This window comes from Strix aluco, chromosome 3, assembly GCF_031877795.1.
Source record: "Strix aluco isolate bStrAlu1 chromosome 3, bStrAlu1.hap1, whole genome shotgun sequence".
Lineage (NCBI taxonomy): Eukaryota > Metazoa > Chordata > Aves > Strigiformes > Strigidae > Strix > Strix aluco.
In genome coordinates, this window is record NC_133933.1 from 672,118 (window position 1) to 684,334 (window position 12,217).

The 12,217-nt window shown below is 36.8% G+C and overlaps 1 protein-coding gene across 16 annotated transcripts in view; it reads right to left on the bottom strand.

The window, feature by feature from the left end:
- The window catches only part of CCDC88A (coiled-coil domain containing 88A), an 80,439-nt gene that overhangs the window by 11,080 nt on the left and 57,142 nt on the right, over positions 1 to 12,217 (bottom strand). For 4 of the 16 annotated variants that reach the window (XM_074817096.1, XM_074817086.1, XM_074817085.1 and 1 more), the window contains exons 22-31: positions 11,527 to 11,713; positions 11,006 to 11,151; positions 10,292 to 10,384; positions 9,879 to 10,093; positions 4,076 to 4,159; positions 2,825 to 3,028; positions 2,446 to 2,517; positions 1,817 to 1,903; positions 1,618 to 1,674; positions 1,387 to 1,467 (exon numbers count right to left, since the gene is read on the bottom strand). In XM_074817096.1, coding sequence (XP_074673197.1) covers positions 1,387 to 1,467; positions 1,618 to 1,674; positions 1,817 to 1,903; positions 2,446 to 2,517; positions 2,825 to 3,028; positions 4,076 to 4,159; positions 9,879 to 10,093; positions 10,292 to 10,384; positions 11,006 to 11,151; positions 11,527 to 11,713 — 1,226 coding nt within the window. Of the gene's footprint in view, positions 1 to 1,386; positions 1,904 to 2,445; positions 2,518 to 2,824; positions 3,029 to 4,075; positions 4,160 to 9,878; positions 10,094 to 10,291; positions 10,385 to 11,005; positions 11,152 to 11,526; positions 11,714 to 12,217 lie in introns of those variants that run through there. The other 12 variants (XM_074817098.1, XM_074817097.1, XM_074817091.1 and 9 more) reach the window with 8 other exon arrangements.

The window sequence follows — 12,217 nt, forward strand, 5'->3', positions numbered from 1 at the left end:
TTCCGTAAGAAAAAAAAAATAGATGAAAGTTGTTAAACAGTATAACCTACTCAAATCTGGAACATTATCAGATTCAGTTAACAATAATTCTACTTAAAATACTAAAAAAACATTTGTCCTTTTTTACTCAAACCAAATATATTAATACAATTGCACTCCCCTGACTTACCTCTTAAAGCTCTTTAAACATGATGTGATGGCTTCTGAACTAAAACACCACCTTTCACTTGTAATCTGCGCCCCCCATCTCCATAACACCATATTGCCTCCACTCTTGCTCAGCATCACTATGAGGCCCACGCTCTAATATAGTATTAATGAGTTTTACATTAAACAAAATACAAAGAAGGGAATGGAAAGAAAATATTTTCTTCATAGTTCTTCAATAAGAACTATTTAGGAATGCTGCTTCTCTCCAACAGTTTCTGCCGTTACTTCTAGTTTATTACAATTGTGACCTGAAGGAAGCATATGCCATTAAATGCAAAAAAAATCTCCACAACACCATTTCTTGTTATTTTTCAATAATTGTGAATTGCTTAAATAGACGATGAATAAGGAATTATTTCCTACTCCATGTTACTCCTAAGAAATGAACTTAAGTTTGAAGAATGATCCATTGTTTACAGCAGAAATTTCTAATACCATATAGAAACTGGGGCAAGGACTACCCCAAAGAATCTTTTACAGAAGGGAATAAGGAAGAGACACAAAAATAAACTAATAAAAATCTTAAGCTAGCCTATGTCTCTAAATTTCCAAAGAGATACTGTTTAATAAATACAAGCCATAAATATTAAAGTGAAGTCTTCAGTTGGCAGCACTCTACTCTAGCATGTGCAATGGTCTCCAGCTAGAATGGCCCTTACAAACAAAAATATATCAAGGCTCATAATATGTGAAATTTAGAAAATATTGTTAAATCCAGGAATGTTGTTAGTCTTTTAAAAACAAAATACAGAAGTTTTGAGGATGGTATTACATACGCCATTTTGTCTGGTTTGTGTTGTATGCTATACAGCTTTAGAGCAGCAGTGCACACGTAGTAGGATGCAAGGAGATGAAAAATGGAGCAACTCCTCTGCTTAAAAACATGCAATTCTAACTTAATTGGGGGCAATTCTTATTCTGGAACATCATTACTTGGGTTAGGTTTGGTTTAAAATCGTTTGAAACTAATATCACCCTTATAATATTTATTAAAAACTAAGTTCTATTAATGCTGGTATCCTTTCCTAATCTGGGGAATGAAGGCTCTAACATGCTTAAAGAAAAACATGCTGTGGTATGTTGTGGGAGTATTTTTTTTTCTTTTAACCTATATAGATGATCTTACAGAGAAAGTAATGGAAATGAAGCGTGTATGCAAATTCCCCTACAGCATACCTTTGACTTCATGGAGTGAAGCATTGTTATTGCTATTGCTAGTGGATGTCCTGCCACTATCAAGGCTGGCTGGTCTGGAAGCTAAATGGAAAATTAGGAGACACTGTGATGAACAAAATTTTAGCAGATGACATGGTACCTTTACATTCTGCTCTCAGAATGCTCAGAGGCAGGAATCATGCACTATTTCACAGGCTGAGCATGCCCATTGTCAACAAAGTGGTTTCTTACAGATCAGAAAGCGAAGGGATTTCCAGGCAGTCCAAGAGGACACTTTAGAAAAGGGCACTACAGGAATAGTAAGGTACAAGGGAGAGGAAGAGAGAAATAGAGTGTACATTTAGAATTGAAACTGATTGGTTAGTGGGAAACCAGGATTTCAGATGAAAGGATGGGCATGCAGAAAGCTGCTCGTGATTAGGTCACTTACAACAGATTTGACAAGGAACCTTGCACATTGTTGAAATGCCACGAACAGGAGGAGCAAGAGCATCTGCACAGATAATGTCCTGTACTCCTATCCAATACAACGGAAATGCACTGTTACTATCTTCAAAAACGTTTGTTGCTCATACTAATTTCAAGTGTTTATACTAGGCTTAAAACTTCGCGTCTAAATAATCTATTACAGCTTTCACTTCATAGCTTTGCTTGAAGGAACACGCAATGATTTTATAAAACACAGTACATGACAAATTTAGGTTTCACTGAACAATAAACATTGAAGACATCAGGCCAGATTTGGGTTTTTTAGGATTGAAATGACAACTTCTTCTATTTCACTATTAACTCCAAATAAATTTTTCAGAGGGAAAATGTTTTCATCCTGTTCAGATGCACTTCACAGATACTTTCTACTAGAGATATAGAACATCTATCTGATGCAGTAGTTCAGAAAGAAAAGAGTAATCTGAAGAAATGATACTATCCATTCAAGAGATATGCAAATCACAGAAAGCATGCTCACTTGTAATGATGCCATTCACTTTTTTTTTTGCAAACGTCGTTAACATTCACATAATATATCCTTAATTCATTTAATTCAAGTTCACATCTTACCATGAACTCTTGATCCTGTACTAGAATCATCACTAATACCTTGTGGACTTACATCTTCAAAGGATGTAGTATCTATACACAGAGACATAAAAGACAATGTAAAATAAAATGAAATTAAAATATTACTGAAATACTTATCTGTAAAACAAACAAAAACATTTTTCAAACCAATCCATTTTTACTTAGGTAACATTCTGTAGGAAAAATCCTGAAACATTTTATAACTGCAGTTATTAAACCCATTTGGTATCTTAGCACTGCAACTCAATTATTTAGGTTGCTTTTTGCCGAAAAACTTAAAACATAAGTAAAGGCAATATTTATATGAAATTGCTGCTACACATAGTCACATCACTGTGCAAAAAGCTTCCACCTATACCTTTATTATTTAGCAACTGCTTGGATCTGAAGCCTGTAGAAGAGTTGACAGTTGCAAAGTTGATAGCTGTAGTAGAGAAGGCCATAGCTCCCAATTCTTTCCTCCTTTTACCCGTAGATATATCATCAGGACCCTCCAGATGCTCAGAACTACCTGTCCATTGTCCTCCTGCTAGGACCATGGACTGCACCAGGTCATTCATGGCTGGGATGCAAATGAAAGCAAATGATCAGCATGGTCAATGTATTTGCTTCTGTTCTTATTTTGTATTGCAAAATGCTGGACAGTTTTCTAAGCATTAAAGTGCATTGAATACTGGAAGATATAAACACAAGATCATCCATGTTATGACATGCAATCAGCTCAATGAATGAGAAGTGGTGTAAGTCAGAGATATCTTTCAGCTCAGTATGGTTCTTAAAACTGATTTTATTAGATATAATCACCATGCTTGTGCTGCAATGATACGCAATATGTGTGTCAGAAGCTTTGATAGACTGTTTGCAATGATAAAATGGAATGAATAAGGATAAAATGGGCAAAGGTGCTAATACAATATAATGTCAACAATGATACGGGATCCTTGTACAGTGCAGGTTACTGCAGGGATACTGTATTTTACATAATAACAAATAAAAGGATCTGAAAAAGATGACATCTGATGATATTCACCTTTACTTCACAAAGCTAGAGAAAATTGTCCATCCCTCATTACAAAATAAAATAAAATAAATCAATACAACATTTTGGCAACAACAAGTGATGAATACTCGAAGAGTGACAGACCACCATATAGCCTTGCACTATTTTCTACACTTTCCTTTAACAAAAAGTTACAGTGATCTCTTAACAAAAGGCTTATGAAATGTGTAATTTAGAACTGCTTAAGTTAACACAGTGCACTGTAAATTTATATACACAGAGATGTGTGTATATAGACAACTATGTATACAAATATATGCCATCACAATGCACTGAATATATATATGTATGTGCGTCTGCTTGTGCATGTACATGTGGGGGTACGTGTGTGCACATGTGCACATATATAAAGTATTCAGTGCCAAGGTTTAAAAAAAAAAAAGAAAAAAGAAAAAAAGAAAAAGCTCCAGCTCCTTGTATTGTAGCAGGACTTGCACATTGCAAAATAGGAGGAAAAATACAGCGCAGTCCAGGGAGAGGTTAGTGAAAAATTAGTAATGGAAGCCAGTGTAGCCATTTAAAAGAAGCTGAACTGTCATAAAGTCTTACACATGGAGCGACGGTAGAAGGCCTTCATTTTGTCTTTTTCCTTCGGTCTGTTCCTCAAAAAGGGCAGTCTTTTCAGTGCAACCACTTTTATGTCATAGCATGAGGAAAAACGGAAACAGGGAAATGAAAGAAAAAAAGGGAGAAGAACAGATGGAAGTTAAATGTTGAAACTAAGGACAGAAATGAATGTCTGAGTTTAAGCTATGTATGCTATGCTAAAAGCTATCATTCCCATGCTTCCGTGTGATAATGAGATATGAAAACTACACTGAAATATGAGAATTACACTATGAAAACTTTAATATACTCAGAAATGCACCGAAAACAATGGTGAAGAGTGTAACAGTTAGAAATTTCTGTCAAGCTCTTGAAAAAAATATATGTAACTTCTTTGCAGATGATTATAGAAATTGACGATTATATAGTTTTACTGTGAAAAATAACATTTCTTGAACATAAAGAAAAATGTGAAGCAAAAAAAGCTTAACATGAAAGCAACTCTAAGTACAACTTATACTTTAAAATATGTTCACATCATTATTTTTTGAGATTCATAACTTTTTATAATGTTTTGCCCAGCATCTCTAGTAGGACACAATCTATTACCAATCTTCATTTGTTACATTTTGGGCTCATTAATAGTTTTTGTCATCTACCGTCTTGTACAAAAATTACACAGACCTTATGTTCAATGTACTGTTTTTGTGCAGTGATTTTAATATTTTAGTGAAATAATCCACTTCAAATTTCTAATAAGAAAAATAAAATGAAGATTTATTGGCTGGAATGGTATACACCAATTTTCTTAGCTGAAAAAAATACCAAAGATTAAAAAGAAATAGCAAAAGAAAATCCAATGTGAGCGTTGCTGTAACATTTGGAGAGGGCTAAGAGAAAGTTGTGATACATAATACCAAGAAACAGAGTTAAAATTACTAATAGTATTAGAAGATGGAGGAGGGGGAAATCACAAGTTAATCTTGACCTTAGATTCAGCTCTTCTGCATTAGTTATTGATTACTGGCAGACACCTGCATTGTGAAGCATCAGATAAATGTGTCAGCTGACTGCCAAGCACACAGGAGCCACATGCAAACAACTGGCATGTAAAGATCCAGAAAGAAATGCATAATGAAATTACTGAAAAGGTCTTATTTATGCAGATATGAAAGCAGCGTAGTCCAGTCTATCAGCCCAAAATCTGCTTATTTTAGCTCTCTCAAGTCACTTTTGAGACACGAGCTTTGTCGTTTGCCTTGGTTTCCTGCTCAAGCAGCAGCTGGGCATACAGCAGCTTCTATTTGATATAGCAGGGCATATATACATACGCATTTACAAGTGCACATTGTAAATGTTACCCTGAAAGAGAAACCTTTCTGCCTCTCCATCACATGGTTCTGTGCTTGCACTTACAGCAACAAGTTTACAGTGCTATACATCTTACAGCTCCCAACGAGCGCGTGACTGGAACAGCCACGAGTGTCCAAAACCAACACAGAAGTTCTCACACTGGCAGAATCTCACTCCGTCGTGATCGGAGAGGGACAGCAAACGCCCCCCTCTGTCAGCTCCTTACGACACGGGGTGGGGAAGACAAGAAAGGTACTTGTGCTACCTCTGTGAGATAGGAGTATACTAACTACAAGTTCACTTTGGAATTATTCGCTACATAGGTACACAGATATTGTACTATCTACAGATACTTGGAGGTACTTCGAAGTAACCAGAGTTTTGTTTTGGTTTGCTTCAGATCAATAAAGCATTCCTCCTCTTGTAGATCCTGAGGAAACAAGCCAAAACCAACATAAACAGAGATGCTGACTGGCCCAAAAAAAGAAGCAAGGCTGCTAAACCTCCCATAAAGGAGACATGCGTGTTGTCTATCTAATTGCATGTAAAAGTACATTTCTAATAACTCCCTGCCAAAGGAACATGAGGCACCGCATCAGACTGATTTTCTAACAGGTAAATAACTAAATAGTTTTGGCACTAATCCCATTCAAAGAGGTAATTCTATTTCTAACTTTTTGTCACCATGGTGAAACATGATTCTTTTGTAACTTCTATAACCCTTTGAAGACAAGATAACTGATCCCTCTATAGACAACTGATATGGACAAGATAACCGATCCCTCTTAATTAAAAATGTCCACCCTCATCTTATTAACAAGTAACCAGAGGATGTTCAAGAATCCTTTGAGTCATCTGTGATTCTTGTTCATTAACACAGATCACTCCAAAAGGACTGATTTATGGCTCTCAGCAACTGTACCGAACAGGAAACTCCACTGCAACTACTGATGTCCTGGAAATCGTACATCAAAACCTGTCCTTTGGCAAAATGCAACCTCCTTGAGACAAGGATTTACACAAGTAATTTCTGCCTAGAACAAAAAATACTGGATTGGCAGAGCTACAGCAGAAACAAACAGGACATCACAAAGTTTAGGTTAAGCAGCTTTAGCTCTTACCCCTTTATTCCAACAGACTTTAAAAACAGGATGGCAGGAGGACTATTTTGGTCTTGGTAATCATCTACTCAAAGAAGTCTAGATATAATTCACTAACTTTTCTTCCTCTTTTCAGTATTCTATGAACATGTTCTTGCTTTCTGAGCTGAGAATGAACGATGAGTATTGCAGAGAATTCCATCACTGGTCAGGAAATCTCCCATTTTGTAATCCTCCTACTGTTTGCCAGAAATATTCTGGGGATTTCTGCATGGATAGTATTAAAATCCTTACATCATTCCGTTCATGCACACAAGAAAATGTTAGGCAGACATCTTCTAAATGTTTTGGTAATAGAAAAAGGAGCCCAATATACTTTTTACTCCACCATGATACAATGTGTCTGCTACTGGTACTACTATTTAAACCTGACAAGCTTACTAATAGCCTTAATTCCTTGGGACACTGTTAATAAGCTGAAATGGCTGAAGTGGAAGATATTAAAAACAATCTGTTTTTCTCCACCAAAAAAAAAGAAACTCCACTTGTTTGACTTGGGTTTTCTATGCAAAAAGCTCAGAATGGTATCCCACCCCCCCAAGAAAAAAGGCTCTGCACGAAGCAGATGTCAGATCTGTTGGTACTCACCCGATTCAAACACTTAACACAGATATGAAAAGCAAAGGTGAAACTCTGCTATCTGAGGAGCACACGGTGTCCACAGCACCTGCAGGATTTACCTGGTGCTGCATGCAGTAAGAGACATACAGGCACCCCCTCCTTTCCAGAGAACCTCTGGAACCAGACAGGGCTTCAAGCACTCTGGGAGACCTCACGTGCTGTTTTCTCTGCAGAACAGGGTAACCCGATTTTTTCACCAAGATCACCTATCTTTGTAAGAGAATAGGTCTCTTGAAAACATTTGCATGAGAAAATATCCTGCATTAGGAAAACAGTCTCCATCACCACCTTCCAAAGAAGAAAATCTACAGATTTCACATAGAGAATCTGTATCAGTAGTGGTAGCAGCAGGATAATTCACTTAGGAATTGGTATCTCCTCTCAGTTCTCTGACAGGGGATATGGGGTAGGAAACCTATACATCTCAAAGACCACTTCATGTCAGAGACTCTGTCCTCTAGCTTTTGAGAGCCGCTGATTTGTGCCAGTGACGGCAAGTTGGGGGATGTAAGCTGCCTCCTCTTGCCTTCTGAAGGACATGCAGGACGCTTCACCTCCGCAGTTCCCTCCGGATCCATCTCCATTCCCAGACGCAGGAGCTCAGGGTGAAACACGAGCTGTCTCCTCCCGTACCCACAACTTCCTTCAGCCAGTGTGGAAAGCTACAACACCTGAGCATTTGCACAGACAGGCAGCGACTCATGGGTTTTCTCTGTCTTGTAGCTTGAGTGGAAGCCGCTAGTGCCAAGCCACTTCTTACAGAAAAGAAAGGAGCCACTGTATCTTGATATTTAGAACTTACAGTCATTCTAAAAGCAGAAGAAATAAGACTGCAAAATGCACACCATTACTGGTACTTCTCACACTGAGACGTTCTCTTAACTTTGTGAGATGCAAACTGTCTCAGTAAGACTGTCAGCATTGAACTGGCACATAATTCATCCAAATTCTATCAAAAACTGTGGTTGCCATGGTGACGTGTAATGGAGGAAGGTTAGGATCCAGAATTAGATCAGCTCTTCCAGTTTGTGGATAAATACACTGGGATTAAGAGGAACACGAACAAGGTCCACAGAGTAGAAAATTAACGAGGTCTGAACAATTTCAAACCTCTTTTGAGGATCAGCCACCGGAACTTCCCATGGCTCCACCAAGAGGGTAACTGCACACTACAAGGTCCCAAGTATCATGCAAAGAAAACTGTCACATAAAAGAGCCCTTCCACAACATGAAATCACTGACACAGATGCATATGGTCTAAACCAAAGCATGCACGCTCTTGATTCAAACCAACACACTTACAAACACACCTACTGCAGCTTCAGTCTATCCTGAATGCCACAAGACTTCCAGTTTGTGTGTAAAAGCAACAGTTGCTTTTTCAAAAATTCAAAAGTCCCTGTTCTGAACCTTAACAGACCCTTACGCACTGAAAAACACTAAGCTTCCCAAATTGACAAATTAGCGACAAGTGATAAAATGTACCCTTGAACTTAGTATTTTTTTCAGTTATTAAAAAAATACACACAAATCTGATTTTAAGTTTCCTTGAAACAGTGTTTTTAGAAGTTTTTAACTTTGACTAAGCTTCTGCAATAAGCACAGAAGAAAAAAAACTCCATCATAGTGGCTTTAATCATTTCTAACACAGTAAGTTCATAGCTGGCACAAAAACCCAGAATACTGATCTGCTGTCTTTTGAAATGCAAGACATTAAATTTTAAAAAAAGTATTGCAAAGATTTTAAGTGAATTTTATTACACTTGTATTCTGATGCTTTTACATGCATGGCCAAAATGGTTTTGGTGCATAATTGTTGAATACAATCATGACAACCTGATAACTTGGTTGTAATAATATCTCCCAAGTTGTGAGAAATTGGGACAGTTTATGATTCATGCCAATAGCGGATAACAGAAGATATAGATAAGAAATGTACATGCTGCACAGAATGTGGCCTTCTATACTGTGGGCATCCTAACATGACTGCTGTTAGGCTCTTTCAAGGTTAGCAAATTCTGTCTGGAATATTTGATCTATCCACACCTCTGTAACCCTCCTCAGTCTCCCTCTCAGCCACTTAACTCTAATCTTTAGGAACAGTAACTATCCACATCATCTTAACAGGTTACGTCTCTACATTAACTCTTCCTAGTGCATACTCAAATACTATCACAATTCTTCACTGTGGGTTTTGTTGAGATGCTGGAGAAACACCTTCAGACAGAAGATCTTTTTAGCAACTGAAGGATGTTAGCACAGCCACAGCTTGGAAAGCACTTCCAAGAGAGGGGGAATGATTCATGCTGGGACAAGAGGGAGAAATAAAAAAGGGTGCCAGTGGTGGCATCTGACATTCTATTCAAAATTCTGCTTGCCTGACCCAGTAACATCTTACCCAAGCACTGTGAATGTATTTTAACATTTACCTTTAGAGCCATAGAAATGTTAAAAACTAGTTCCTGTCCAAACACTCCAGGAGTTTGCAAGAAGTCAGTATAGATCTGTCATTAATAAATTAATCCAGGCTTCATTCCTGAAGACTTAACAAGTTACCTTTAAAAATCCTCCAAGCACATAGCTTTTTCCAGCACCTCCTGACTTTTAATCAAATCAAGAAGACATGTAGCCAAGGATTATTAAAAGAAAAATAAATGTTTTGCAGTACTCACTACTACTCTTTTTGGTCCCCAAGGTCTGGCCATCTTCAAGAGAGTTTGAGCCCACAGAGGAACTATCTTGACTGTCCTGGTGGGGCAGCTGAAGAAATCCTTCACTGGATTCTGAACGGGTAGGCGTAAGGGTCACAGACTTCAAGCGTTCTCGATTAACATCCTTCTTAGATTTTATCAGCTTCCTCATTTTCAGAGTAATCCAGTTACCCCTTCTGTTACCAATAATACAGTACATTTATTGCATTTATAATACGTTACTTATGCCTTCAGACGTTTCCTAATTTGTATGCAAGAACACAGACATGATTCTGCTCCCCTGAAGTTTAACAAAATCTCAATTTGCAGGTGGAACAGAATAGCTATGTCATGTTTTAGATTTATGTTTATTTTTATATCATGTTCATCAGTACCTTCTTGGCGGAGATGGTTCATAAAATTTGTACTGATCCATTATCTTCTCCTCCAATTTCTCCTTCTGTCGCCTTAATTCATTTAGCTTGTCACTGTAAACAGAAATTAATGATAATCTATGCTTCAAAAATATATATAACGTGTGAGCAGCATGTTCCTTTGGATATCTGTTATCTGAAAGTTGTCGTTTTCACAAGGGATTCTTATATAGCACTTGTTTCTTACTGAAAAATCAAGGAAGAGATACAGCTAACAAGCAGTCTTACATTTAATGTCATGATATAAAATTGAAAAATTTCCATTTGCCTTTATCACACAACAGTATTCTCCCCCTTTTTTAGTAAGGAAGTACATATAGGCTCCAAGAGAACCAGTTAGATATGCACATTTTCTCTTCTCTCAAATTCACTAAAAATGTTTAAAAACAAACACAGGAACTTTGCTTGTAGTGGAATGAAGAATAAATAACATTTTTATTTCTCATTTGATCATCACTAACGGACACAGTTGCACTGATGCTTTAGAACTAAAAATATCATGTTTGGAGTTTATCTGCTTTTCATATAATAATTTAAATTTTTGGAATAAAAAGAGAAGTATTTCAGAAATAGCATGTGTTAATTGCTATATAAAACAAAGCTTTTTTAAAAATATATAGGTATTAGTGTAACTGTCCTAATCACAGTAATTTAATTGTTTTAAAAAAAACTCACATGTACTGCCTTTGCTCTACATGGAAGAGATCCTTGCTTTCCATATTCTGCTCAAGTAATGTTCTATTCTGTAGCATTAATGTCTGAATTTGATCTAGTAGATGTCTGTTTTCCTCCTCCAGATTTCCTTTAAGCTGGCTAAGCAGCTGTTAAAATATATGAAATGGTACATGCATATATATGTGAGAATATTTTACACAGAGATAATAAGATTATGAAGAAAATTTAGGTCTACAAAGAATTCTGGTAGTCAAATCAAACAGAAAACTTAACTAAATCATGACTCAACTAACATAAGCCTCTTTGATGCTTTAAATAACTTAACACAGTTTACCTAAAATGAGCCCAAATTTTTGTATTGCCAGTACAACAGGCAAATTAATTTGTCTTCAGACCCGCTTCATTATCGATAAACCAAATGACTAAATCTCAAGCGCTTCGTTTCATTTTATGAATCTACAAATACACTTGTACAAATATGACAATGATACCAGCCTGAAAAACAGCGTAATTCCACATACCTCACATTGATTATTTAGTTTTGTCGATGTAATATCCAGTTGTTGGTACTGTTCTTTGAGTTTAGAAAACTCAGCTTCTAATCGCGTTTGTTCTAGTTTGGAATTGTTCAATAATGTTTTCAAATTCTTATGATCAGTTTGGAGAACTTCATTCTCTCTCAAGAGTTGACTGTATGTATGAGTAAGCCTGGAATTAAGACACCATAAAAGAATACACACAGATAGAAGGAAGCGTATTCATTACCCACGTTCCCTATGAAACTTCCAAGGCCCTCTACTACTCCACAGAATACATATCAACGTTTCTTACTATCACATACTGTAGGTAAGTCATCTCAGTCTAATTTTTGTAGGCATGCAGTCTGCCTTTAAGGCAAACACTCTGGGTTTCCTGTGTATTTTTTTTTAAATTTCTAAATTTAAATCTAAATCTAAAGGATTTCTAAATGTGGACATCGCAACTAGTTTTAAGATGCCACTTTTCAAAACATAAGAATCTTACACAACAGCCAGACCTTCTTGCCAACACAACATAGTAAGTAAATAGGAATGGCCCAAACTTTGGCAATCATGTAGGTTGCATATATTGATTCCTGGGCTTCCTTTGTCCTTCCTCCTAAAATGACTGTTTTGACGACTAATGGAGCGGAGCTGCTATAAGGTGAGGATTGCAAATGTCCTCAATTGCTGC